General features: G+C 40.8%; 2 protein-coding genes across 6 annotated transcripts in view; both read left to right on the top strand.

Moving 5' to 3' along the window:
• The first annotated feature begins 33 nt into the window (after nt 1–33).
• On the top strand, nt 34–18,108 carry sdsl (serine dehydratase-like). 2 transcript variants are annotated; one of them, XM_028000982.1, is made up of 9 exons: nt 34–183; nt 15,183–15,345; nt 15,415–15,451; nt 15,512–15,651; nt 15,800–15,888; nt 15,955–16,188; nt 16,477–16,607; nt 16,682–16,768; nt 17,586–18,108. In XM_028000982.1, the coding sequence occupies exons 2-9, from the start codon at nt 15,199–15,201 to the stop codon at nt 17,687–17,689; spliced, it is 969 nt and encodes a 322-aa protein (XP_027856783.1). In that variant the 5' UTR covers nt 34–183; nt 15,183–15,198; the 3' UTR covers nt 17,690–18,108. The 2 variants fall into 2 exon arrangements, with proteins under 2 accessions (XP_027856783.1, XP_027856784.1); XM_028000983.1 differs by lacking the exon at nt 34–183 and adding an exon at nt 518–663.
• A 132-nt stretch (nt 18,109–18,240) lies between these two features.
• The window catches only part of syt14a (synaptotagmin XIVa), a 33,245-nt gene continuing 24,725 nt past the window's right edge, over nt 18,241–26,760 (top strand). For 3 of the 4 annotated variants that reach the window (XM_028000978.1, XM_028000977.1, XM_028000975.1), the window contains exons 1-4: nt 18,241–18,475; nt 20,198–20,245; nt 22,555–22,707; nt 24,968–25,183. In XM_028000978.1, the coding sequence (XP_027856779.1) occupies nt 18,463–18,475; nt 20,198–20,245; nt 22,555–22,707; nt 24,968–25,183 (430 nt within the window). In that variant the 5' untranslated portion in view covers nt 18,241–18,462. The remainder of the gene's footprint in view (nt 18,476–20,197; nt 20,246–22,554; nt 22,708–24,967; nt 25,184–26,760) is intronic. The other variant, XM_028000976.1, reaches the window with a different exon arrangement.

Genomic DNA, 26,760 nt, shown 5'->3' with positions numbered 1-26,760 from the left:
ATGAGCAGAGTGACACACACACACACACACACATTTTTCTCTGTATGAAACCTTAATTTGAGATGTGGATGTGTGTGCGTGCGTGCGTGCGAGAGGAAGAACATGTAATCAACTGCGGACTTTAGACGGTCATAAAAGCTCAGCCATATGCTCTGGGCTCACCTGTCAGCTGCGCCTCAGCAGGTAAGTTTGGATCATTTAAAACTCACTCATTACTACAGAAATAATTTCTGTAGTAATCTTTGCTCCGGTTCTGAAAGCTAAAATATTCGCTTTTATTCATTTGAAGCCTTTAAATCCCGAGAAGGTTCCAGTAAGCACATGAAACCTTCAAAATAAAACCACTGTGAATCTGTAAGATTTTAATCTAAACTTGTGTCTAGATTTTTACTTTTTTATTATTTGTGGTAATCGTGTTTATCAGAAGTTGACAGACATCGGATAAATATACTTTTAAGTAAAATAATATTTGTATAAAGACATTTTCTTTAATTTGGAAGTCCAACGGAAGTGCTATATTAATTCGGCTACATGTTACGTATTTAGCAAGCAGCTGTTTCTATATTCAACTTTTTTAGTCATGTTTCCTTCTGTTAACAGCTTTATTTTCTAAATCACCCTATTACATATTGAACGCTTGTTTATTGCTACTCTTTACCAAACGTAAGTTCACATTTATTGTATCACTGTTTCATAACAGGAAGCTATTTGCTAGCTGTGTATAAATCGTGCATATAAAGGAACATTTTATGGTGTTGATGAAAAGTTTTAGTGCTCTAACTTACTGTTTACTTGGTCAGTTTTAGATAGAGTTGTTTTTGTCCAAGTCTTAGATGGATGGCCCTTCCAAGATGGTGAACACGTTAACGAGTTCGCCATCTTGGAAGGGGAGATATCACTGCGGCCCACATACGATAGTCACTTGCGCGACAGCTCAACACGTTACGGCCAAGTTCACCTCCCTGCAGCAAACAGGAAGAGACGGACCGCTGTCAGTCACATTCCTTATTTGGAAATGGGGCCATTGCACTCCAGAAGTGTAGGGGGCGCTATTTCCTATATTATCCGCGGTCTCTCGTTTTTATTTTCTTTTGAAATCTGTGATATGTTTTTATCTTTAGGAAGGATTTTCACTCTCAGCATTAATTTGAACTTCTCTCTTCTATTTACTTCAGTGCAGCTCACAGTTTTTAACAGATTCTGTAGTTTCCTGTGAACTTCTAAATTTTTATTTATTTATTTATTTATTTTTTATTTTTATTGCAGATACAAAAATAACAATAACAACCTCAAACAACACGTCAATAACAGACATTACAAAAAAAAATAATATCACAACTCCTGCTGTTGACAAAACCAATTATATGCAAGGCTAAAACAAGTATTAAAATAATGAATAAAAGAAAAATAAAATAAAATTAGATAAAATAATAATAATAAAAATTAATTATAAAATAAAATAACTTAATCAGAGGAGACTACTAACTTAAATTCTTCCATTAACTCAAACATTTTAATTGCGTTTAAATTCTGCATCTTTCTCAGACATTTTTAAAAAAGGAAAGATCATTTTTTACAGCAGAGATTGAGAGGCAGCATTTTGCATAGCGACATTTATGGATATAATATTTGGTTATAATCATTAGAACATTGACTAAAAATTCCAATTTTTTTTCTGTGATAGATAAACCGAATTTAATGTTTTGTAAGGAAATAAAATCCACATTTATTGTTCTAGAAGACAGAAAGTTTCAAAGTTGATCCCATACGTTTAATATTTCTTTACATTCGTAAAACAAATGTTTAGTTGTTTCCAACTGAGTTTTACAAAAACCACAATTTTCAACATTAAACTTAAATCTCTCTATTAAGAACTCATTTGAAGGATAAACGTTATTTATTATTTTAAAATGTAATTCTTTATATTTAGGAGGAATTGGGAATTTCAAATAATTTGTCCTAATTTTGACTATCATAGATTTGTTAACATTTTGTAAGAGAACTGTTCTTTTTGTTCTTCCTGGGTACATAATATTTATAGATACTGATTCAAAAACCTGTTATTGCATTTATTATCTCTAATGTCCACAAGCTCAGTTTGAATCTTATGGAGCCTTGGAATAAAGAAATTAGGTAAATAGTTTTTAACTGACTGAATGAGGACATTAGGGAAACTATATAAAACTTTTTAATAAATTGTTAGTGAACAATCAGCTCCAAACTTCCTGTTAAATTCCTCCAAACTCAGAATTTCACCATTTCCATCCAGTAAATGAATAATTGACCAGATTTGTTTATTCCACCAATCTTCTAGAAACATAGATCTTCTACACATAGAATGGCTCTGTTGTTCCACAGTGGAACATTATGAGGACTGAAGTTGTTTAAACATTAATTTCCTCTGTAACAAAACCTGTTGATGGAAATTAAAGAGTTATAGGGAGTTTAGATAATTCAAAATCACATTTCAATAACAGCTCAATAGCTCCAACTTTTTGAAATACAAACGACGGTTTAACAAACCAAATAAAATCACCGTTTTTTAAAAAGGACTGAAGCCATCTAATTTTTAAAGTACCATTCATAATTTCTAAATCGATTGCCTTGATACCACCTTCCTCAAATGTTTTAGCAAATCACTTTTTCTGATGTAATGGTGCTTATTTTTCCAAATAAAGTTAAAATTAATTCTGTTAATCTGTTTTATGATATTTGGAGGGACGGCTAAGGAACATGCAGGAAACGTCAGCCTGGATAAGGATTCAGTTTTTGTTAATAAAGTTCTACCAAACAACGTCAAGTCTCTTTGAAGCCAAATATTTAAAGTTTTGCCACATTTATCAATGTTGTCTTGTAAATCTTTTCTAACACTGGTAGCTCTACACTTAGTAATCTACATGCCTAAGGATTTAACTTCATTTTTAACTGGAATATTGAAAATTGAAGAATCAGAACAGTTATGGATACTCATAATTTCACAGTTATTTACATTTAGCTGCAGCCCTGAGAGAACAACTTTATTTAGAGCTGGGGGAATTTGTTCTTTGTTTTTTAGGAAGAGGGTTGTATCATCTGCAAATTGGCTAATGATTATTTTCTGGTCATTAATTTCCAAACCTTCAATATTAGAGTTTTTAATTGTTATTGCTGGTAGTTCTGTGACTAAAATAAATAAGAGAGGCGAGATACTGCAGCCTGGTCTGATTCCCCTTTCTACTTTGAATCTGGGGCATGAGCCCTGTGACAAAGACACACAGCTTAATATTAATATTAATATATAATAATATATATATATATATATATATAAGTGTTGATATTGGCGTTTAACATGGTAATCATATTAAGAAAACTATTTCCAAAACCAAAATGTCTCAACGTGTTAACAATAAATTGATAAATTGATTTGTGTAAATCTAAAAACAACATAAAACCATCATCTTTTATTAATGACTATAATCAATAAGGTCCAGAACCAGGCGGATGTTGTTATGATGGATCTGCCTTTCAGAAAACCGGATTGGGTTTGACTAATTATTTTAGGTAAACCAGTTTTTAACCTTTAGTTAAGATCTTGTAATCAGTGTTCAAAAGCGTGATAGGTCTTAAATTATTTAAATTTTTCTTATCTTTACCAGGTTTTGGGATTAATTTAATTACGCCTTGTTTCATAGTTTCCATGAGTTCCTTCCTACTAACACATTCTTCTACAGCCTGAAACAACAAAAGTTTTAAATCCTCCCAGAAATGTTTCTAAAGATTAGCTGTGAGGCCGTCTGGCGGTCAGAAGCCATATTTTTTATAGAAATGTCAAATTCAGAGATTCTTGGCTCTTCATCACAAATTTCTTTGAAGTTTTCATCAATAACTGGAACTAGATTATTTATTTTATCAAAAAAGGATGAAGTAATTTGTTCTGTATGTGAAGATTTATAAAGATTACTATAGAACTTAAATACTTCTTCTGTTATTCTCTTATTCTCAGAACATTCCACTTCATCAATTATAAGACTATTAATAATTATATTCCTGTCTATGTTTTTCTAAGTTACAAAAAAAAGCACTATTTTTTTATTTCTGGCTCTGGACCTTACATAAGCACCTTTTGCCCTATTTATGTAAATCTCATCTAATTTAGATTGCAATTTATTTATTATTTCTTTATCCTCATCAGTCCAACTTAATTTTCTGTAAAGTGACATAAGATCTTTAATCATCATTGTCTCTTCTGCTTTTATTTTTCTATGTAACTCTTGACCAAATTTAATTGAATATTTTCTAATACTATATTTCAAGTATTCCCATTTAAGAATTGGTGTTTCAATAGAATTGTCACTTGATATATTTAGAATAAGTTCCTTAATAAATTGACAAAACTCTAAGTTTATAAGAAGGTTTGAATTAAATTTCCAGTAATTATTGGGTTTAGAACTTCTATCCAGTTTTTGTAGTTTTAAATTGATAATGCAGTGAAAGGACAGTTTGCTATCTCTGTTTCTTTAATGCACTCTAGGACTGCAGCAGATACCAGCCAATAATCAATACCTGATCTACTATGACCATTAGGTTTGTGCCAGGTGAACTGATTGACTCCACTGTCTAGCGCTCTCAGACGTCTATTCATTTCGTGTTACTAACAAATTCTTTAAGAATAGGATTTGGAGTTTCTTTTACCAGCAGTGAAGGCCATCGATCCATCGATCCATTAATCCATTAATCCATCGATCCATTGATCCACCGATCCATTGATCCATCGATCCATCGATCCATTGATCCATCGATCCATTGATCCACCGATCCAAACATTCATCTGGAGTTAAAAGTTGAAATCCCCTCCAACTACGATATGATCAGTAGGAAAATTAGCAGTGACCTCCACAATAACCCTTGTTATTTGATGTAACAGATTCCTGTTGTATTGATCATTATTATATCCATAAATGTTTAACAAAATTATTGGGACATTATCAACTTCTAAAACACAGGAATGTCCATCCTTATCTGCTCTTTCACTCAAAATCTTACCTGGACACCTGAGAAAGCAGATGGCGACTCCAGTCGATCGATTTGTCCCATGACTGAAGAGAATTTTATCTCCCGTTGCTGCGACCAGAACTTCACGTCAGATGCATCAGAATGAGTTTCCTGTAAAAAGCTGCAGTGTGCTTGTTGTCCTTTACAAAACAAAAAACTGCTTTCCGTTTAAGTGAGTCTTTTAGTCCCCTTGTGTTAAAAGAAACTAAAGAAAAATCGGTTTTTAACTGAACAGATGAACACATGAACACATGAACACATGAACACATGAACACACGGTTTAGCAGAGTGAAAAGGTCCCATTAACAGAACTGTCCTCTACCTTTCCATGTTCATTTCTGCTGCATCTCAGTTCTCAGCTGTAGATGTGTTTGCCTCTGATGAACCCAAACGGGCCCTGAAACCCTGAAACCTGCAGCTTTGCCTTCTTTTCTTGCTTTTTCAGTTTTTGGCCACATAGCTTGTCTTGCTTTCCAATCTTCTGGTGTCAAATCTTCAGAGAAGAGAAGTTTTAGTTCTCTTCCAGATGTCGTCTCACAAACAGAACAATAATCTGTCTGTCCCTGTTATGCATCTTTTGACCCACTCTGGACAACATCAACCTCTTCATCCATCTTTGAAGCCAAATCAGGTGCAATTTTGCGCAGAAGCGCCACAACTTCATCTCAGATGTTCTAACCAGACTTTTCCTTCTTTCCTTTATGCTGAGGCTCCACCGTCTTTTATATCTTTCACTGTTCAGGACTCCTTCTTTCAACTGCATGTTCTCTTTGGAGAGTGTATCCACTTGTTTCTCCAATTCTATTATTTTCTTTTTGCAATCGTTTAGCTCCTCTGAGTTGAGCTGAACCGATTTAGCAATAGCCGCTAGCATAGCACTGTGCTGCTTCATTTACATGCCAACTTCTTCCATGCGGTCATTTACTTTCTGTCCTAAGGAACTTATAGCTCTTAAAATAGCCTCAGTGTTCATTTGATCCTGGGACGAACCTTTGGTTCTTTTTTCCATGTGTGTGTTTTTTTCCGGAGTGCTGGTCTGGGTTCTGGTCTGGGTTCTGGTCTAAGTTCTGGTCGGGGTTCTGGTTGGGGTTCTGGTCGGGGTTCTGGCTTCCCTGTCCCGTTTGCCAGCTGCAGCTGATTCCATTGGCCCAGAATAGTCGTGATCACTTTTAGAATGCGAAGTCTTGACTGCAGGTGGCAGAAACTTATTGCTTTTCTTCATACTTCAAGCTGAGAACTGATTTTTACAAATATTTACTAGTAGTTTTACTTCATAACGTAGTTTAGAGTCGGGACCTCTTAGGGAGCTCAGAGATACATGACTGCCCTGTCCGCCATCTTCTCGGAACTCCCTGTGAACTTCTAAATCTGCTCCTTAGTCGCATCTTTTCGGGCCTGATACTGCCTCTAGTGGTGTGGGGTGGTAACACAGCTAATATAATTACATTACTAAATCAGAATACCACAAAGTCTTTATTATTTACTATTAATTTTGCCATTACTGACAACGTAAAAGATGAATTGTCTTCTAAAACACCATATTTTTCCATTTTCTTCAGGATGTAGAGCTAATTAGGTGACATAAGCAACACTTTTATACATTATAAATAATATCTATATTTCTCCATCAATTAAGGGAGGAAAAAAAGAAAAAATAAGACATGAAAAACAACATGATCAACTATAATAAAAATACCATTTACAATATATACATAAGAAATTTAATTGAGCAAAAGTCAATAACAAACAAATTAATTAGGTCCACAGAAGAATAACCAGGATTGTTAAACAGATACAAGCAATAATTCACATTTTTATTTTTACTGTGCCATCTTATTCTTTTTGTTGGTAGAGTCTTTTATATAAGAAAAAATATGGTTCAACTATTTAGTCTTCCAAGGTGGAAATTTGTCTTTGACTCTAAAACGATAAAATAAATCATATTCATAGAATCACAATATCAACAATTTATGCATAGAGTAAAACTCTTAGCAGGCTACAGGTAAATATTATCATTTAGTTTGGCTAAGAATAATTATTGCACTGTCAATAAATGATTTCTAATAGATGTTCTTAGTTACCAGAGGAAAACAATAAGGCCTTCATGAGCTCAAACTATTACCTACTATTTTACCTGCCACTGAAAGTTTTCTTAAAAGCTTCTCTGTTAGTCTGCAGCTCATGTGACCAAACCAGCTGAAAAGATGAAAAGTTAAAACACTCAACAGTTAAAACTTGAGATGAGTTAAAATGTTAAGTTTTAACATTTTAACTCAACAACCTCTAACTAGAGATCACTGAGTCTTAAAAGACAGAGTCTCTGAGAATAGTTCTTAAAGATATAGCCAGTATTTTCAGCAAAATTGAGCTGACTGTCCAGGAATGACAAGGAATTTAAAATTAGTCAGTTTCAACATGTTGGCCATCGAGTGAAACTGGAATCACTTTCAGGTTTTGTTTAGTCATTTAATTAGCTCTACTTCCTTGAGGAAATGAAAATGTATGTTCTTTAGTGAGGGACTTTATCTTTTACGGTTCCAGTAATGCAGACATTAATAGTAAACAATAAAGACTTTGTGGTATTCTGATTTAGTAATGTAATTATATTAGTTGTGTTACCACCCCACACCACTAGAGGCAGTATCAGGCCCGAAAAAATGCGACTAAGGAGCAGATTTAGAAGTTCACAGGAAACTACAGAATCTGTTAAAAACTGTGAGCTGCACTGAAGTAAATAGAAGAGAGAAGTTCAAATTCATGCTGAGAGTGAAAATCCTTCCTAAAGATAAAAACATATCACAGATTTCAAAAGAAAATAAAAACGAGAGACCGCGGATAATATAGGAAATAGCGCCCCCTTCACTTCTGGAGTGCAATGGTCCCATTTCCAAATAAGGTAAGAGACTGACAGCAGTCCGTCCCGCCCTTCCTGGTTGCTGCAGCCAGGTCCTTCTCTTTTTTTTCTTTTCTTTTCTTTTTTTTAGAATAGAATAGAATTCAACTTTATTGTCATTGCACTGTCACAAGTACAAGCAACGAGATGTAGTTTGCATCTATCCAGAAGTGCTCTACGAGATATAATATTTATTTACAGATGTACAAGACTATCTATGTATGGACTATAAGGGGTTATAGCAAGAGATATAGATATTATGTATAAATATAAATATGGGAGCTATATGCACAGATTATACAGAATATATAAGAATGTTAGGGAATGGATTATAGATAAATAATGGCAGATAAAATGTACAGGTTGTATGTGTGTGTGAAGAAAACAGTCCGTGATGTGTGTGTGTGAGGATAGTCCATGTGTTATTGTTGTATGAGAGGATAGGGGAGTACAGTCCTTATAGTTTATGTTTTATGTCAGGAGGCGTTCAAAAGCCTGACAGCTGTGGGAAAGAAGCTGTTCCGGTGCCTGGTGGTTCTGGTCCGTAGGCTTCTGTAGCGCCTCCCAGAGGGCAGGAGGGAAAAGAGTGTGTGTGCTGGGTGAGTGGAGTCCTTTGTGATTTTCCCGGCCCTTTTCAAACACGGCTTCCTGTAGATGTCCTTGATGGCAGGGAGCGGTGCCCCGGCGATATACTGGGCAGTTTTCACCACCCTCTGCAGCGCCTGCCGGTCGGAGACAGAGCAGTTCCCGTACCAAGCTGTAATACAGTTGGTGAGGATGCTCTCAATGGTGCAGCGGTAGAAGTTCGTGAGGATCTCTGAGGACAGGTGATTCTTCCTCAGGGTCCTCATGAAGATGAGGCACTGATGCGCCTTCTTAATGAGTTTGGAGCAGCTGGTCGTCCAAGTCAGGTCCTCGGAGATGTGGACTCCCAGGAACTTAAAGGTGTCCACACGCTCCACCACTGTCCCCTTAATGTGGATGGGTGGATGTAGGTCAGCGTTCCTCCTGAAGTCCACGATAAGCTCCTTGGTCTTCTCGGTGTTCAGCTGCAGGTTGTTTTTGTCGCACCACTCAGCCAGACGGTCTACCTCCTCCCTGTAAGCGGCCTCGTCATTATCTCTGATGAGGCCGATCACCGTGGTGTCGTCTGCGAACTTGATGATGGCGTTAGAGCCGTGGACAGGTCTGCAGTCGTAGGTGAAGAGGGAGTAGAGGAAGGGACTCATCACACAGCCTTGTGGCACTCCGGTGTTTATGATGATGGTGGATGAGAAGTGGTTGTCCAGCCGGACATGTTGAGGTCGACTGGTCAGGAAGTCGAGCAACCAGTTACACATGAGTGGACTGATGCCGAGGTCTGTGAGTTCGGTAATGAGTTGTGATGGGATGACAGTGTTGAATGCTGCACTAAAATCTAAGAACAGCAGTCTGGCGTAAGTGTTCTTACTGTCCAGGTGAGAAAGGACAGAGTGCAGCGCTATAGAGACTGCATCCTCTGTGCTCCTGTTCTGCCTGTATGCAAATTGGTGGGGGTCTAGTGTGGGGGGGAGACAGGATCTGAGATGTGCTAGGACCAGCCGCTCCAAGCACTTGGTAATGATGGGGGTAAGGGCTACTGGGCGGTAGTCATTGAGTCTGGTTGGGTTGGGATTCTTGGGGATTGGGACGATGGAGGGAGGTAGACTTGAAGCAGGTCGGTACCACAGCGTGGGCCAAGGACAGGTTGAAGATGTCCGTCAGCACTGCTGCCAGCTCCCCAGAGCTGGCAGCAGTAACCCTAACCCTCCCACAAGGGATTAAATCCCTTGTGGGATCCTGCTCAGAGCCGCTCCTACGTCAGTGGGGAGGAAAGTCAGTGGCTGTTGGCCTGGGGTGGTAACTGCTTTGGTTGCAGTTGTGGTATTCCCTCTCTCAAAACGAGCATAGAAGTTGTTAAGTTCGTTGAGGAAGGAGACATCAGTAGAAGCGAGGGTGGTATTGGGTTCTTGTAGTCTGTGAGAATCTGAAGGCCTTGCCACATACGTCGGGGGTTGGCATTAGAAAAATGATCCTCCACCTTCCTTTTGTAGTGGTGTTTGGCCTTCTTGATTCCCTTCTTCAGCTCAGCCCTGGCTGCACTGTAAGTCTGTGCATCCCCTGACCTGAAGGCGATGTTGCAGGCCTTCAGCAGGAGACGAACGTCTCAGTTCATCCAGGGTTTCTGGTTGGGGTACATGGTAATGCGTTTGCAGGTGGTGACACGTTCTATGGTGGTGGAAATATGGTTCAGTACAGATGAGGCGTACTGATCCAAGTCTGTATGGTGGTAAATAGTCCAATCTATATTCCTGAACCGGTCCTGGAGCACAGCGTCTGAGCCCTCTGGCCACACCTTTACTGTCCTCACGGCAGGTTTCACACGTTGGATGAGTGGTAAGTACCGAGGTGTGAGGAACAGGGAGAGATGGTCTGATTGTCCGATGTTGGGGAGGGGTGTCACATTGTAGGCTCCAGCCAGATTGGAGTAGACGTGGTCCAGGGTCTTGTCTCCTCTGGTGTGGCAGGAGACATGTTGGTGGAATCTGGGAAGAACTGTCTTCAAGTTGGAGTGATTGAAATCACCTGCAACAATAAAAGCAGCCTCGGGGTATTTGGTTTGGTGTTTGCTAATAGCCGCATAGAGTTCTTTCATGGCTAGCTTGGAATTAGCATCCAGGGGGGTGTACACGGCAGTGAGGATGATCGAGGTGAATTCCCTTGGGAGGTAATCAGGTCTGCATTTGACCATTAAAAACTCCACATTCTGTGAGCAGTGACTCTCGGTAGTAGCAGAGTCTGTGCACCAAGCTTTGTTAATATAAATGCACAAACCTCCGCCTCTGGTCTTGCCGGAGTCACCTGCTGTCCTGTCGGCTCGGTGTGTGTGGCGTCCACTTAGCTGGATAGCATTGTCCGGGCAGCTGTTGTTTAGCCATGTTTCGGTGAAAAACATGACATTTAAGTCCATAATCCGTCTGTCACTCGTGATGGATAGTCGTAACTCGTCCATTGTATTAGCCAGAGAACGGACATTGGCGAGGAAAATGCTGGGTAAAGGGAGCCGGTGTGGTGTTAGCATTAGCCTAGCTCGCACCCCTCCACGCTTACCCCGCCTTTGTTTACGTTCTCGTCGCGGCCTGCGTACCCTTCCACCCGGCCGGGAGAAGTGAGCAGCCACCGGTGTTCTGGAGATCTCTGGGATGAGTCGGAGATCGGCGATCATAGAGTCAAAATTGTAGCTCCAAAGGTCCAGAAGTTCGTGTCTGCTGTAGCGCAGCAACGCTGTGCAATTCCGAAAAAAAAGTCCAGTCATGAATAGATAAAAAACCACTAGAGCAGATTCTGGAGAGATGCTGAGCCTCGCGTTGTTCACGCGCCGCCATCTTGGTCAATATTGATTTATTAAACAAACAGTATACAAAAACTCGTTGAGGCACAAAGAACATTACAACATAAGTAGAAAAAAGAAACTAAACAAGGAGCTAAGACTAAAGACAAGCACATAAACAGTAAGGCAAATGAATAACAATAGAGCAACTAAAGAAAAGTAGAGATACTGGCAGTTACTTTTTTTGCAGAAACAGATTTCAAATGTTTCTATGAGGTGTAATACAGTTTAAATTGGTTAAGAAAAAAATCAAAACAAGGTGTAGAACCTCTGCATTTACAGCAGGATTTATGATGTTTAACAAGCAAGAAGACAATATTTACCATGTCAGATATTTGACTATCAAATCATCAACATAGTATAATATGTGGGTGATGGTTATCTCTGGGATGGCTTCAGTTTTAAGGGACAACCAGTTTTTAATGTCTCTCCATAGTTTAAAAGAAAAAGGACAGAAAAAAAAAGATGATTAATGATTCTTCTGGACATTCACTAAAGATATAACATGTTGAATCAAATTTAAATCTTTTGTGCAAAAATTCAGCCACTGGGTAAAAATTGTGAGATTTTGAAGCGAGTTTCTTTAACCTTTGGTGAAATCGGCCATTTTACATACTTGGAGAACAAATTCTTTATAATAGACAGATTGGTTGTTATCAAGATATTATTATTGTAATCATTAAATAATTTAGATTTGAAGGCCGTCACAAGCAGAACATTATTGTTTCTATCAGTCTCACTATATTCTCCAGTTTTCAGTTTGGGTAAAGATGAAATAACATTTGAATATCTGAAGGTGTTTTGGATGAGATGGATCAGAGCTACAGGAATAGCTTTACATACTTTTAGATATTCATTACAAGTACAGTTCAGATCAAATTTGTTGGTAAAATCTCTATAATTTAACAAAACACCATTAAGTACTATCCATACTATCCAATAAGTCAGTTACAAATAAAATACCTTTTTCATACCAGTTAGTTTTAAAAATAGATTTTCTATTTATTAATATTGATCTGTTATTCCACACTATGGATCCATGTGGGGTAAAATTGTGGGTAAATATCATTTTCCTAAAATGTTTGTGAAAATTAGACAGTGCAATATTAATCTTGGTTAATTCAAAATCACATTTAAGCAAGAAATCCAAGCCACCGAGTTTATTAAATATAGATTTAGGGATATGAAACCACACTGAGTTGGAATGAGACAAATAGTTTTTCAGCCAATTTATTCTAAATGAACCAATCAGAGCCTTGAGGTCCTTCTCGTTACGGCGCCCCCATTTACGTGCTGTTTTCAAAATAAAAGCGCACATCCAGTTCATGTTTGATCTAATGCAAGTAGATTTCCAGCGGTTTCAAATTTAGACTTTGTATTTCTACAGTTGCAAAAGGAAATGATGTATGTGAAAAAAGTGGGGACATTAAGGAATCATCTGTTTCCAGTGACTTCTCTCACTTCTGGGTGACAGAGGGGTATGGAGCTAAAACTGTCTCATAATTCACAAATGCACAGCACGAGATTCACACTTATATATCTTGATTTACAAGCTGTTTCCGGCCTGTGAGTTTCGCTGCATTCCCCTCAGCGTGTCAATCAACAAATGTCTTTTTTTTAATAAATGGTCTATCTGATTGGATGATCAGCAACCAATGAGATAGCTTCCTTGTTTCACCCAATCATATGAACGAAGACCTATGTTTCAGCCAATCACATTAACCCATTCCAACAGCGCTGTAGCTACTGTATGACGAAGCACCGACACTTTGACCTCATCCTGGGACAGAGGAGCTGTAAGTGAAATATCTATCTAATGTATTTAGCTATTTATCTCCACGTTATAATTATTAATGTTAATCAATTTAATTGTGCAACTATCATCACAAGCTAGCGATCTAAGTGAATAAGCTGTGCTACCGAGCTATGCTAGCGCTTCTGCATGCTAATAGTGTCAGGCTAGCGTCTTTCTATATAGTTGAATTTATTCAAGATAATAGCCTTTGTATATTATGAATTCTTATAAACCCCTAGTCCTTAATTGATTATTTATCATAGCAATGTAATAATTCACTTAAGTCTTGCTTTTCAGAAACACAAAGTGACGTTTTTATTTTATTCATCCTACAAGGTTGAAGATGTTTTGCCAAAATATGCTACGCCTCGCGCTCTCTCTGTAAATATTCTCCCCTGGAAATATAATATAAAAAGTTTTGATTGGTAGTTCAGGGGTGGGTACATCCCTGAATATAATAAAAAAAATCTTTTGCATGTATGAATCTCGTCCTGTGCATTTGTGAATTAAGAGACAGTTTTAGCTCCGTAGAGGGAGCTAGAACACAACCAGCAAATGTCATCCACATCTGATGTTTAATTTCAAAATGGAAGCCTATTAAAATTAGAAGTGTAGACTCACCAACCTGGAGGGAGGGGGGCAAAAATAAAAACGTGCTCTTTTAATGGGCTTTTGACATTTGTTGTGTTCTAGAGGTGTCCGTCTGTCACCGAGAAATGAGAGAAGTCACTGGAATCTGAGTTTTTCAACAATGTGTATGTCTACTTTTGAAAAATAAAAATCAAATCGTGTTCCTTTGGTCGGCTCTTATTTTGAAATACACATCAGCTCCAGGCCATTTACTGGGTGTCTTCTACAAGTGTCTTAATGTCAATCTGAAGCGAGAGAAGTCACTGGTAACGCATCTTTAACGTCACTATTTTTATTGAGGTTTCATATATATGGTTTACTTTTTTTTTTTTCACAGAATATATTTGAATTTATTTTCAGATACATAATTTCCTTTTGCAACTGCATAAATGAAAAGTCTAAATGTGAAGCTGGTGTTAATTTACTTGCAGTAGATCAAACATGAACTGGATGTGAGCTTTTACTCTGAAAGGAACTGGTACCGTGATCGAGTCCCGTCTGGCTTTACCGCAGTGAGATATCGGAGATTTCTGCTTTTTGGTCAAAATTGTTTTATTCAGAAATGTAGTTTATGTAAAATGTTAGCCATGATGGTGGTCTAACATGAAACGGTGACCATCTATGAAATGAGAATTATGCTACGCACAGAAACACATTGTATATTTTTCAGTCCAGATATTCCTTTATTTAACCAGGTAAACCCCGCTGAGATCTAGATCTCATTTTCAAGAGGGACCTGAGCAAAAAATTTGCAATACATAGCAACCTGGTTACAAGATAGAAACAATTAATACATATGCACAAGTATAAAACAATAAAAACAATTTAAAAACAATGACACTGTTTCATAGAATCTTGTTGCCTGTCTTTAAGAACTGATCGAAATAAGTCCAGTCAAATCATTTCCAACATCTTAAGTTCAGACTGCAGCTGATTCCAGGCTGTGGGGTAAAAACACTGAATGCCTGTTTCACTGTTTCAGTTCGAAACGTGGAACATGCAGAACAATAATGTTATTGGAGCGAAGAGAACCGACAGTTCTATGTAGGAGAGTGGATAAATATGCTGGGGTTGGACCGAGTAAAGATTTATACATCAGGATCATTAAATGATTGTTTCTCCGTTCACTTAAAGGAGCCAATCAGCTTTTGCGTACAAATCACAGTGATGTGTCAAACGTCTACTACTGGTTATAAATCTTAAAGCTCAATGATACACAGTGTATGAATAATGCTGGGAGTGTGGGAATGTGCTCTGCCTCGTACGAGGCCCTGTTGACCGGTGAACCTTTCTAGTTCTGTGGCCTCTTGGTGACCCCTAGAGGGGTCAGGGTCACACCCTGGGGTCTGGAGGAGCCTGTAGGCCCTAACTGGGTTATGAAGGTGAAATCTTCATTCAGAATCTAAACATTATTTCCGTCTCAGACTCATCTTGCGCACCATGCCGGAGCATTTCCACGTGAACACGCCGCTGCTGGAGAGCGTCAGCATGTCCAAGATGGCGGGCACCGCCGTCTACCTGAAGATGGAGAACTGCCAGCCGTCCGGCTCCTTCAAGATCCGCGGCGTAGGACACCTCTGTCAGCAGGTGGGGGCGCCGTCACTCTGTCTGGACTTGCTCTGCTGTCTGCTGCTGACGCTCCGTGTGTTGTTGCAGCTCGCCAGCCGCTCCAGGGGAGTCGTGTGTTCTTCAGGTAACCTCTGACCCCGCCTCGTTATGCTAACGGGCATCATGGTAACGGCCGTCTCTACAGGTGGGAACGCCGGGATGGCCGCGGCCTATGTGGCGCGGAAGATGGGGCTGTCGGCGACTGTGGTGGTGCCGTCCTCCACCCCCCCGCTGGTGGTCCGCAGGCTGCAGGAGCAGGGCGCCGCCGTCAAGGTCACCGGGAAGGTCAGAGCCGTCCTGCGCCACGTCCTCTGGGTTCTGACCGAGGACTAGATTCCTTCCGGTTCGTCTCTGCCAGAAGCGCGTCAGGTGGCGCTGTTCAGCTGTTCCCCTGACCTCTGACCCCAGGATGCTTGTTGTCTCTGACCGTCAGGTTTGGGACGACGCCAACGCCGAAGCTCTGAGGCTGGCGGAGACGGAGCAGCTGACCTTCGTTCCTCCGTTTGATCACCCTCTGCTGTGGTAGGTACCCCCTGGACCCTGACCTCTGACCCCTGCTCAGACCCAGCATGTCCCCCGTTTCTCCAGGGAGGGCCACGCCTCGGTGGTGGCGGAGGCGGCGGCCGCCCTGGGCCCCGGGGCCCGGCCCGGTGCCGTGCTGCTGTCGGTGGGGGGCGGGGGCCTGCTGTGCGGCGTCGTCCACGGCCTGAAGGACGCCGGCTGGGCGGACGTGCCCATTATCGCCATGGAAACGGTGGGGGCCGACTGCTTCAACGCCGCCATCAAGGCGGGGGAGCTGGTGACTCTGGATGACATCACCAGGTTGGTCCAGCTGTGATCCCATTGGCTGCTTCCGATTGGCCGATCGTGCAGGCCTGGTTGTCATGGTTGACTCGGTTGCCATGACAATGTACAGAGAAGCTTAAAAGTTTATCTGAAATCTCTGCAAAGATTTTCGTTTTTTCCTGGTCCAACAGAACCAGCCGTCTGAATTATTATTTCCTGCTTCAGGAAAAGAAATAACAGAACCGTTACTTTAAGAAACACGACTCCTTCACACTCATGTCTCTGTGTCCCCCGGTGTCCCCTCCTGTCTGCCTCCGTCCCCAGCGAGGCCAAGTGTCTGGGTGCGAAGACGGTCTGCCGCAGAGCCTTTGAGCTGAGCCTGAGCGGCGAGGCGACCATCATCTCTGAGCTGGTGACAGACCAGGAGGCGCTGAGGGCTGTCCAGATGTTCCTGGGTCAGTGGCTTCCTGCCACACACATCCGGCTCCGGCTCCGGTTCTGAAGGACGTGTGCTGGTTCTGTGTTCCAGATGAGGAGCGGGTTCTGGTGGAGATGGCGTGTGGAGCAGCGCTGGCCGCCGTCTACAGCGGCCTGATCCCCAGACTGCAGGCCCAAGGCATTATTATTACTATTATTATTATTATTTGTTTTTTTTTAATATCCTTTTTAGCTTCTTTTTTTTTTTTTTTTAAGGTTTTATTGGCTCTAGTGGCCTTTATTTGAAAGTAGTGTGACAGGAAACAGGATAATCAGAGAGGGGGAAGACATGCGGCAAACGTCGCCAGGCCGGGAATCGAACCTACGACCACCGCTACAAGGACTAAAGGCCTCAACGTGGGTCATGCTTTGTGCCTGCGCCACCACAGCACCCCTAGCTTCTGTTTTTGTTCTTTTTTATATTTTATTTCTTTATTTTATAGTTTCTAATATATTTATTTTAAATTTTTGTTCCTGTATTTATTTTTTTCTACGTGTTTTCTTTATTTTGTGTATATTTTATTCTTCAAAAATGTTCTTTGTTTATTTTATAATTTATCTTAATGAATTTTATTTTTTATCTCATATATATCTTGTTTTTAAATTGTTCATGTGTTTTTAGTTTTAATGACGTTTTTATTAGATGTGTTTATTTTTTACATTTATGTTTACGTTTTAATTTAGACTTTTAAATTTTTTGTTCATGTTTTTTATTTTTACGTCTTTATTTGTTTCATTTTTGTTGTTGTGTTAAGATTGAATTATTACTCATTTATCAAAGAAAACACATACAGTATATTTGCACATACTGTATTATTAATCTATAGAAGGTCTTTTATTATTCCTGTTTGACTCACAAACGTTTGGCTGTAAAGAAGCTGAGGACCGAACCGGAGCAGAACCTTCATCATGTCTTCAGAACCTCACCTGTGACATTAATCTGGTTTGTTTTCCAGGCCGTCTGCCGACTCCCTTGCGCCCCCTGCTGGTGATCGTTTGCGGCGGCAGCAGCATCAACATGGAGCAACTGATCAGCCTCCGGCAGAAGCTGCAGAGCTAAAGCAGTGCATTCTGGGAAATGTGCCACCAGTCTCATTGCTGATCATAAAGTTTAATTATTGCTGATTTTCATGAGTGAAGAATCTGAGCCTGCAGTTGACCTTCTCATCACATGGTGGTGCTGTAGAGTCTGGTAGGAAACGAACTGTCTGCAGACGGAGGATCTAATGGGGCCGGTTTCTATGACAACAGGAAGGAGACGCTCTGATGAGGCCGTCAGCGGCTATAAATAGGAAGTCAGCAGGAGAAGCTGTGGCTGAAATGTTCTGGTTCTGGAACATCAGAACCAGAATGTTGACTCCATGTTGTCCCGCGGGACCAGCCTGGAGGGAACGGGTCAAGTTAGGCTAACGGAAATCAGCTTCATCCTGCCTGTGTTTATCAATGAATTTATTAAAAGACAATAAACAGTTCGGCGCTTTTGGCTCATAGAGGTTTATTTTCTACACTCACATCATCAGTTAAAAAGCTAAAGATTTAGTTTAATACCTAGAAATGTAGCTTGAAACTAAAAAGTTAGCTTTGAGCTACATATAGCTATTCATTAGGCACACTAAATATTTAGCTTGCTAACTAAACATGTAGGTTGAAACTGTGATACAAATGAAAGAGTAACAGTGAATATATTTTTCTGGTATAAAAGGCTAATGTTGCTAATGGATCCCATAGAAATGTGTCACATAGAGCTGCAGCTAAGCAGCCTTTAGCTTCGAAACATTATTCTAAAATCAGTTCTCTTTAGCGCCCCCTGTGGTTGGAGCCAGCCAGAACATCATGGCGATTGATGGTAAGTAGGCCAATAACGGCTCTGCTCTCCGCGGTAATTAACTCCGTCTGGGTTACCAGTTATGGTTCTGGTCCGGGCGGGCTGTGTCTCCCATCAGGACGGCGGTACCTGTTCGGTTCGGACAGCTGTCCTGTTAGAGAAAAGCAGTGATTCTCCATGTTTGTACCGGTGGCTCTGATCGGAAACCCCCTTCCTGTTTGAACGCGGCTTTCTTGCTTATTACCCGCTAAAGCGGCGGTTCTGCTGCTCGGTTCGGAGCCCCGAACCTCCGGCTGGTGTTGCCGGAGTCGGAGAGAGGAGCCGCTGGCTGCAGGAAGCGGAGCAAGAAGCTCCGAAACTTGGAGATGGCCGTTTCCCGCGCCGCTTTTCCCTCCGCGCTGACTGGCAGGCTACGACCTACACCGTTCTGGTTCTGATCAGCCCGGTTCTGGTGCTGACCTGCCCGGTTCTGGAGGAATGTGGGTCATATTCAGAGTTTCATGTGGAGGAGGAACTCGGTTCCGGTCCAATAGAACCTCCAGAGAATTTTTATGATGCTGCTGAAATAATCCAACACGTAATCTGGTTTCATGTATTTAGTGTAGAGGAAACTGGGACCAGTGGAGGAAACTAGACCTAAACTGGGAATCAGAAAGGATTTCTGATTTTAAGGGGGAGTGACGTCATAGCCAGTTTTCACAGAGAAGCTCCTTAACATTTGGGATAATTTATGATTTTAGGGTCTTCAGATGCTGCTTTCAGAAACCAGAACAAAGTTATTTTACTGAGGAAATCTGAAAAGTGTGGCATGCATTTTTATTCAGTCTCCGTTGTTCTGATGCCACCAAATAAAATCCCCCAGTCAGAACCAGTGGAGTTAAATTCAGACTGAAAAGCTTCAACAAAACACTGCAAGGTGGAAAAAACTGTCTCCTCTTCCTCCTCTTCCTCTTCCTCCGTCCAGAGAAACGGCGAAAAGCTTCAACAGGAAACCAGACTGTTTTCATGGATTCCATGGTTACTTGATAGAGGCGCTATCTGAACTATAACTGAAAGTTTACAAAAAGGCCGAGTAAATTAAGGCTTTAGCATTTACCTGGAACAATGATTTAGAGGAAGCTAAGTGCGCTAAACGACCAATTAGCTCCACTATGAGCTGAGGAGCCGACAGATGGAATAATCTGCATTCAGCATTGAGGACAGACTGGGAGACAGACTGGGAGACATGAGGACGGTCAGCCTGAAACCAGAGGTCACAGCTTCGGTGTGAAGGTCAGCAGGCTTTGAAAGAACGAGGCTGTGAAGCAGGAAGTGACATCACTGTTCAGTGAGAGACAGCAGGTCAAGCGCTTTGACTTCAATCTGTAGACAATAATCAGCCAATTGATCACATGACCACCTCATCTACTTCCTGTTCAGCCACATTTAACCCTTTAAACCGCTGCTGGTTTTCACGCCGAGTCTCTGATGGGTTGCTGTAAAACGTGGGACGGATCCAGCCTGGCTGTCGGGTCGGCCCGCGGAGTCGCTCTGCTTGTTTGCTTTAGATGCAGCAGCTTCAGTGTCTGAGGGAATATATCTGGTCTAGTCAAAGTAAAAGTGATTGCTAGTCTGAGGCTGCAGAGAGCAGGAGAGCCTGAGGAGGAAGAGGATGCTGAGCTTCCTCCTACACAAAACTGCTGCTTTTGTGTTTACTGGTTCTGGTTCTGGTTCTGGTCTCATCCTCCCTCCTTGTCTCTCCAGGTGGAGATCGTCACTGTGGAGTTCATGAACTGATCTGCATCAGAAAAGGTAGAGGAGTCTCCTGCAGCCCATCACATGTCCCCTGTCCACATGTCCTCTCCCTGCTGTCGACGCTGTGATCAGCTGGAGAACGGGTTCAGAGTTTAGCTGTGTCCCAATTCCAGGTCTGCATCCTTGGAAGGACCCGGTCTACGTAGACCCGGTCTACGTAGACCGGGTCTACGTAGACCGGGTCTACGTAGACCGGGTCCTTCGCAGACCCTGAATAAACTGAGACCGGAAGAGAGAAGCAGTGAACAGGTGTAGCCCCCTCCTACTGCACCGCCCCCCCCTCAGCGTAACTCATGTTGCCTAGCAACCGTGACAGCGTGAAGCAGAACGGCGAAGAAAAACAGCAACGGAGCCGAAGTTTGTCTTTCAGTCATGTGTTACTGATTCTTCACCTTTATAGTAAAGTTTGTTCATAGGAAAAAATGAATCTGTTAGTTTGATTCTAAATGTTCAAACATGTAGAGCACATTTCTACCAGGAATAAATGATTCATTTTCAAATATAATCTCAGATAAACCATTAGAGTTAAATAAAACTAGCATGTTTGAAGGCTTCACTTTAATCAATCAAACCGATTTGATCAGGAATAAATTCAATAGTAAACCAAACATTTTACAGCTAAATGTTAAATGTCAGAATAATATCTGTGTTTAACTTCCAGCCACTGGGGAAACTTTTTCTAACCATGTTCTGCTCCAGTAAACCAACCTGGGATTGTTTTACAATGGGGAATGCAGTGCTTAATTAATTTAGAATTATTTTTATATTTATGAATGAAATTGTGGACAGCACTGGCTTTATTTACTTGAAGAGTATTTTGTAGTTCAGTACAAAATGTTGTATATGTGCAAAATATTTGTATAATTAATGTGTTAGTCTGATCCTTAATTACTCTTGTTGCTGTTTTTTGAAGTTTGATTAGTGACTGTTGTGTTTTTCATTAATTTCCCAAATTTCTCTGGAGTCACTAAAATAAGGTCAAAGTAAAGACCAGCACAGGATGTTTGGGTCAGGCTGGTTCTGTGAACAGAAAGTTGTTTGGTACTGAAACTATGACAGACTCACTTCATGAACTGAAATATTAAAACCCGACTCATCATGTCCACTTTTCCATAGATGGACATTCATTCTTGTTTAAAGACAAAACAGCTGCATAATGTTCAGATAAAAATAAGGGTCATGAAATTTCTACATATGATTTTCAAATAAAGTTCAGATTAATGACTCATTTCCACTAGTCATTAACCTGAACTTGTACCTTTTACCACATGTTGGCAGCTATGATGTAATCTCCAGATTCTGTTTCAAACTGAGTTTATATACCTAGAAAAAACTAAAAGTTTCTCTGATTTTACTCTTTATAAGTATATGAACATTGTTCTTTTATTCTATGAATTACTGACAACATGTTTCTTAATTTTGTTTGTGAATGTATGTAAGTAAGCAGTTAGATTTAGAATATCTTCTCCTGGGTCTTAGCCCAGCTGGGGGCTCAGCCCCCCTAAAGGTCAGATCCTAGAATCGCCCCTGGCAGCTCCTTAAAATCTGACATTTAAATATTAATTTAAAATCTTTTAATTTATGCTGAAACAAATTAAATCAAATTTAGCAGCATTGATAATCCCAATAAATAAATGTTACATTATATATCTGTGTTAAAATATCAGCCTTTATGGCCCCTGAAGCCCTGGGGGCCCGATGGAGCCGCTGACTTCATTTGGATTAAACAGAAGTGCAAATAATTCATATTCATCTTAAGTGTATTTTTTTATTTGTTGATTTTCAGACTAGTTCTGGGTTTAAATATCGTTTCACTGCCATGTTTTTCTGTAACATGTAATAACCCAGTAATGTTTTTACTTTTCCTGTCAACTTGACATGTTTTAATAGAAAAACCCGGCGGACTCCTCGGCGCCGCCCGGCGGGCTGAGCAGGTTTACTGGGGGAAACTCTGGAAGCTCAATGTTCCTCTTCAGTCTGATTCTGGTCCGGTCCACTTTAGTTCAGAGTCGAATAGGCAAATCTGCGGATTCGTTTGAACTGAATGTTTGTTCGGACCGGACTGATCGGGAAGGAGCCGGACTGGTTCTGTTGGACTCAGTGATTATAATTTGAACAGATTGAATCTGATTTTATGAGTAGATGAATTAGACTGTCCCGTTTTGGCTCTGATCCGACTTGAACCTGAATGATGCTGAACCCGTTGCCATGGTAACCATTAGGCAGCGTCCGTCTCTGCTGATGGTCAGGCGTATGTACAGCTGTGGTCCGTGCGTTCCTGAGGTTCTGTTTGTGTTCCGGTCCAGTTTCTCCGGAGGTTCTGGGCTTCCTGACGGCCATCGCGCTCTTCATCATCCTCATGACCTTCCTCTTCTGGTTCCTCAACAACAAGCTGGTTCTGCAGAACCCGGCCAGCCTGCAATGCCTCGACGATTTCAGGAAGAACCAGGAGTCGCAAGGTGAGTCCTGAAGCAGGTCTTCCTTCCACTCAATGTTCCACTGACTGAACCAGTTCTTTACTGAATCAGTTCTTTACTGAATCAGTTCTTTACTGAACCAGTTCTTTACTGAATCAGTTCTTTACTGAACCAGTTCTTTACTGAATCAGTTCTTTACTGAACCAGTTCTTTACTGAACCAGTTCTTTTCTGAATCAGTTCTTTACTGAACCAGTTCTTTACTGAACCAGTTCTGTACTGAACCAGTTCTTTACTGAAACAGTTCTTTACTGAACCAGTTCTTTACTGAACCAGTTCTTTTCTGAATCAGTTCTTTACTGAAACAGTTCTTTACTGAACCAGTTCTTTTCTGAATTAGTTCTTTACTGAACCAGTTCTTTTCTGAACCAGTTCTGTACTGAACCATTCTTTACTGAACCAGTTCTGTACTGAACCAGTTCTTTTCTGAATTAGTTCTTTACTGAACCAGTTCTGTACTGAACCAGTTCCTTTCTGAATTAGTTCTTTACTGAACCAGTTCTTTTCTGAATCAGTTCTTTACTGAACCAGTTCTTTTCTGAATTAGTTCTTTTCTGAACCAGTTCTTTTCTGAATCAGTTCTTTACTGAACCAGTTCTGTACTGAACCATTCTTTACTGAACCAGTTCTTTTCTGAATTAGTTCTTTACTGAACCAGTTCTGTACTGAACCAGTTCCTTTCTGAATTAGTTCTTTACTGAACCAGTTCTTTTCTGAACCAGTTCTGTACTGAACCAGTTCTTTACTGAACCAGTTCTTTTCTGAATTAGTTCTTTTCTGAACCAGTTCTTTTCTGAATCAGTTCTTTACTGAACCAGTTCTTTTCTGAACCAGTTCTTTACTGAACCAGTTCTTTTCTGAATTAGTTCTTTTCTGAACCAGTTCTTTTCTGAATCAGTTCTTTACTGAACCAGTTCTTTACTGAACCAGTTCTTTTCTGAATCAGTTCTGTACTGAACCAGTTCTTTACTGAACCAGTTCTTTACTGAAACAGTTCTTTACTGAACCAGTTCTTTTCTGAATCAGTTCTGTACTGAACCAGTTCTTTACTGAACCAGTTCTTTACTGAACCAGTTCTTTACTGAAACAGTTCTTTACTGAACCAGTTCTTTTCTGAATTAGTTCTTTACTGAACCAGTTCTTTTCTGAACCAGTTCTGTACTGAACCATTCTTTACTGAACCAGTTCTTTTCTGAATTAGTTCTTTACTGAACCAGTTCTTTTCTGAACCAGTTCTGTACTGAACCATTCTTTACTGAACCAGTTCTTTTCTGAATTAGTTCTTTACTGAACCAGTTCTTTTCTGAATTAGTTCTTTTCTGAACCAGTTCTTTTCTGAATCAGTTCTTTACTGAACCAGTTCTTTTCTGAACCAGTTCTGTACTGAACCAGTTCTTTTCTGAACCAGTTCTTTTCTGAATCAGTTCTTTACTGAACCTGTTCTGTACTGAACCAGTTCTGTACTGAACCAGTTCCTTTCTGAACTAGTTCTTTACTGAACCAGTTCTTTCGTGAACCGGTTCGTTGTTCAGATGAATCGGTTCGCTGTCTGGTCTGTTGGATTTCTGGAATCATTTTTAGCTTCTGATTTCCTCTGATCCAAACCGGATCATATGTTTACATACAGTGACCTGAGTCCTTGCAGAAGTTTGTCTGTCTGGTTAGTTCTGGTGACCGGGATCTGCCAGGAGGTTCTGGTAGCAGAACTCACTGGTTGGAACAGAACCAGAACCAGAGCCAGCAGGGAGGCTCTTCTGCCCCCTGCTGGTCGGAAGCTGCAACTGCAGCACTTCCTGAAAATGTCAACCTAGTCATGAATCTCTTTCATTTCTCAGTGAGACTACCGGCATCACAGTGGATGAATCAGACCTGCTGGTAACCATGGCGACAGCTTCATGTTTCATGTCCAGCTTGATGGATGTTTCTGTTTTGTGCGTCAGGCTTTACTGACTGCTGCTCTTCCCAGCCAGCCATTGTTCGTGTTTCCATAAATATTCTTCTGTTGTGTAACGCCGTGTTGCATAATGTCGCCCATTATGAGCCCATCGCTATGGCAACGGCTTTATTCCCAGTTATTCCCACAAAAACTCCCAGATTCTTATAAGTAGCAGGTACTGCTACTGGGATACTGCCAGATCCTGCTAAACAGTCCGTTAAACAGTCTGGTTCTGGTTCTGGTTCTGGTTCTGGTTCTGGTTCTGGGTTCCGGTTCCACAGTTCTGAAGCCTCCTGTCTGTCCCCAGTAGAAACGGCGTCCTGCGGTGGCGGCGACTCTTCGGACAGCGACGGCGAGCTGCTGGGTCGGTACCAGGAGGCGGTGGGCCGCTCCCAGGGCCTCAGAGGAGCAGCGGGGGCCGCGGGCGGCGCCAGGCCCCGGGGGGGCTTCAGGTGGGAGAGCCGGCAGAACTACAGAGCCCTGACCGGAGACGGCTACAGCAGCGAGGCCTCGGCAGATGATGGTACCATGTTACCATGGCAACACACTGGATGGATGGATGATGGATGGATGGATGATGGCCTGTTAGAGAAAAAGAAGCTAAACACTTAGCTAGCCCCCGATTGAGGCTCGCTAGGCCTGCTGCAGGGGATCAGTGACTAGATCTGTTTAAACAAACAGGCATCAGAACCGGGTCCAACTCAGGAGGAGCAAGGGAAGCACTGTGTTGAACAAAACATATTTATTACACATTCTGACAATAATACAAACAGAACAAAATAGTTAATGTTTTCTTTTAGTATTCCTAAGTTAAGTCAGTCAAGCTCAAGAGTTTTTCTCCATTTTGAATTGTTTGAGTTCAGTTTTCAGATCCGAGTGTCATGTTGCAGTCCCACCGATCTACTGGAGCAGGAGCAGGTTCTTCTCTGGCATCGTAGTGGACACGATGTGAATCCGCTCCTTTGGATCCTGCCTCGCCGTTCTTCATGCGTTGTCTCTCAACACAAAAAACAAGCTGCATGCAGCAGAAACATCTTTCACTGTAGTGTCATAAACGATTCTAAGTCACTTCAGTGAAATTTGATCTCCTCCATGTGGATAAAATTATTAACTTTAGTCTTTTATCACAACGTAATATTCACTGAATGGACATCAGCAGCGTTTTTCAGCACTTTTCAATTCCATACAGTGGAATAAATAACTTACTGTCACTAAATACTTCATCAGTATCAGTATTTCAAAAAGAAAAGGTGCAATATTAGCACAACAGCCTTTGTGATAAACATTAGCCGTAATAAGCATCATGTAGAAAACATGCATTCAAGTAGCTCCTGTTTTTTTCTCCTTTTAACATTGAAACTATCAAATTAAATTACAATCTAACTTTTAATGTGTAAGAGCAAAATATTAGTTTGTGGCTAATCGACAGAATTCACCAGAGATTCAAGAAAGAAATTTCATCTCAAAAACAAATTTCTTCTGCCCAAAAATCAAACATAGATGAAAACTAATTCTTGAAGATAAAGTGACCACAAAACGTTTTTTTTCTTCTTCTTCATATAAACTTTGTCTCGGCTCGATTATCGCAGCCTATTGAATGCGACAGGTAGCCAATCAGAAAGCGCGGTGATGTAAGAACGGAGGGGATCCCAGTCAGTCGACATGGCAACTGAGAGTCCGGTTTAGTGCACAGTGCTAGCTTTAGCATAGCAGAGAACAAAGGGGGGAGTGATTGACAGCACTAAGACCCGCCTGCTGGCCCTGATTGGTTGTTTCTAGTTGACACTGGGAGAAGGCAGAGGAGCAGATTAATTGTCTCAAATATGTAAAAAATAAAAAGTTTTTTTTATAAAAGTTACATACTGCAGCTTTAAGGATATTGAATAAAAACTGTTTAAATTAATTTGCCATTGATTACATTTCAAATAAATGTAATCAATTACATTTATTGATTTTTAGATGGGTTTTTAGTGGAGTTTCATCCATAAAGGTTTACCTGTTTCACTCCTACTGTGTTATATGGAACAACATACCTGCTGCTATTTTTACTCCCCCTCACAGTCACACAGTTTAAAACGATGTAAACAGAATTTTAATGGG

Source organism: Xiphophorus couchianus, chromosome 19 (assembly GCF_001444195.1).
Source record: "Xiphophorus couchianus chromosome 19, X_couchianus-1.0, whole genome shotgun sequence".
Taxonomy (NCBI): domain Eukaryota; kingdom Metazoa; phylum Chordata; class Actinopteri; order Cyprinodontiformes; family Poeciliidae; genus Xiphophorus; species Xiphophorus couchianus.
Note: the sequence above shows the minus strand (reverse complement) of the source record. Positions and strands in the feature narration are given on the sequence as shown.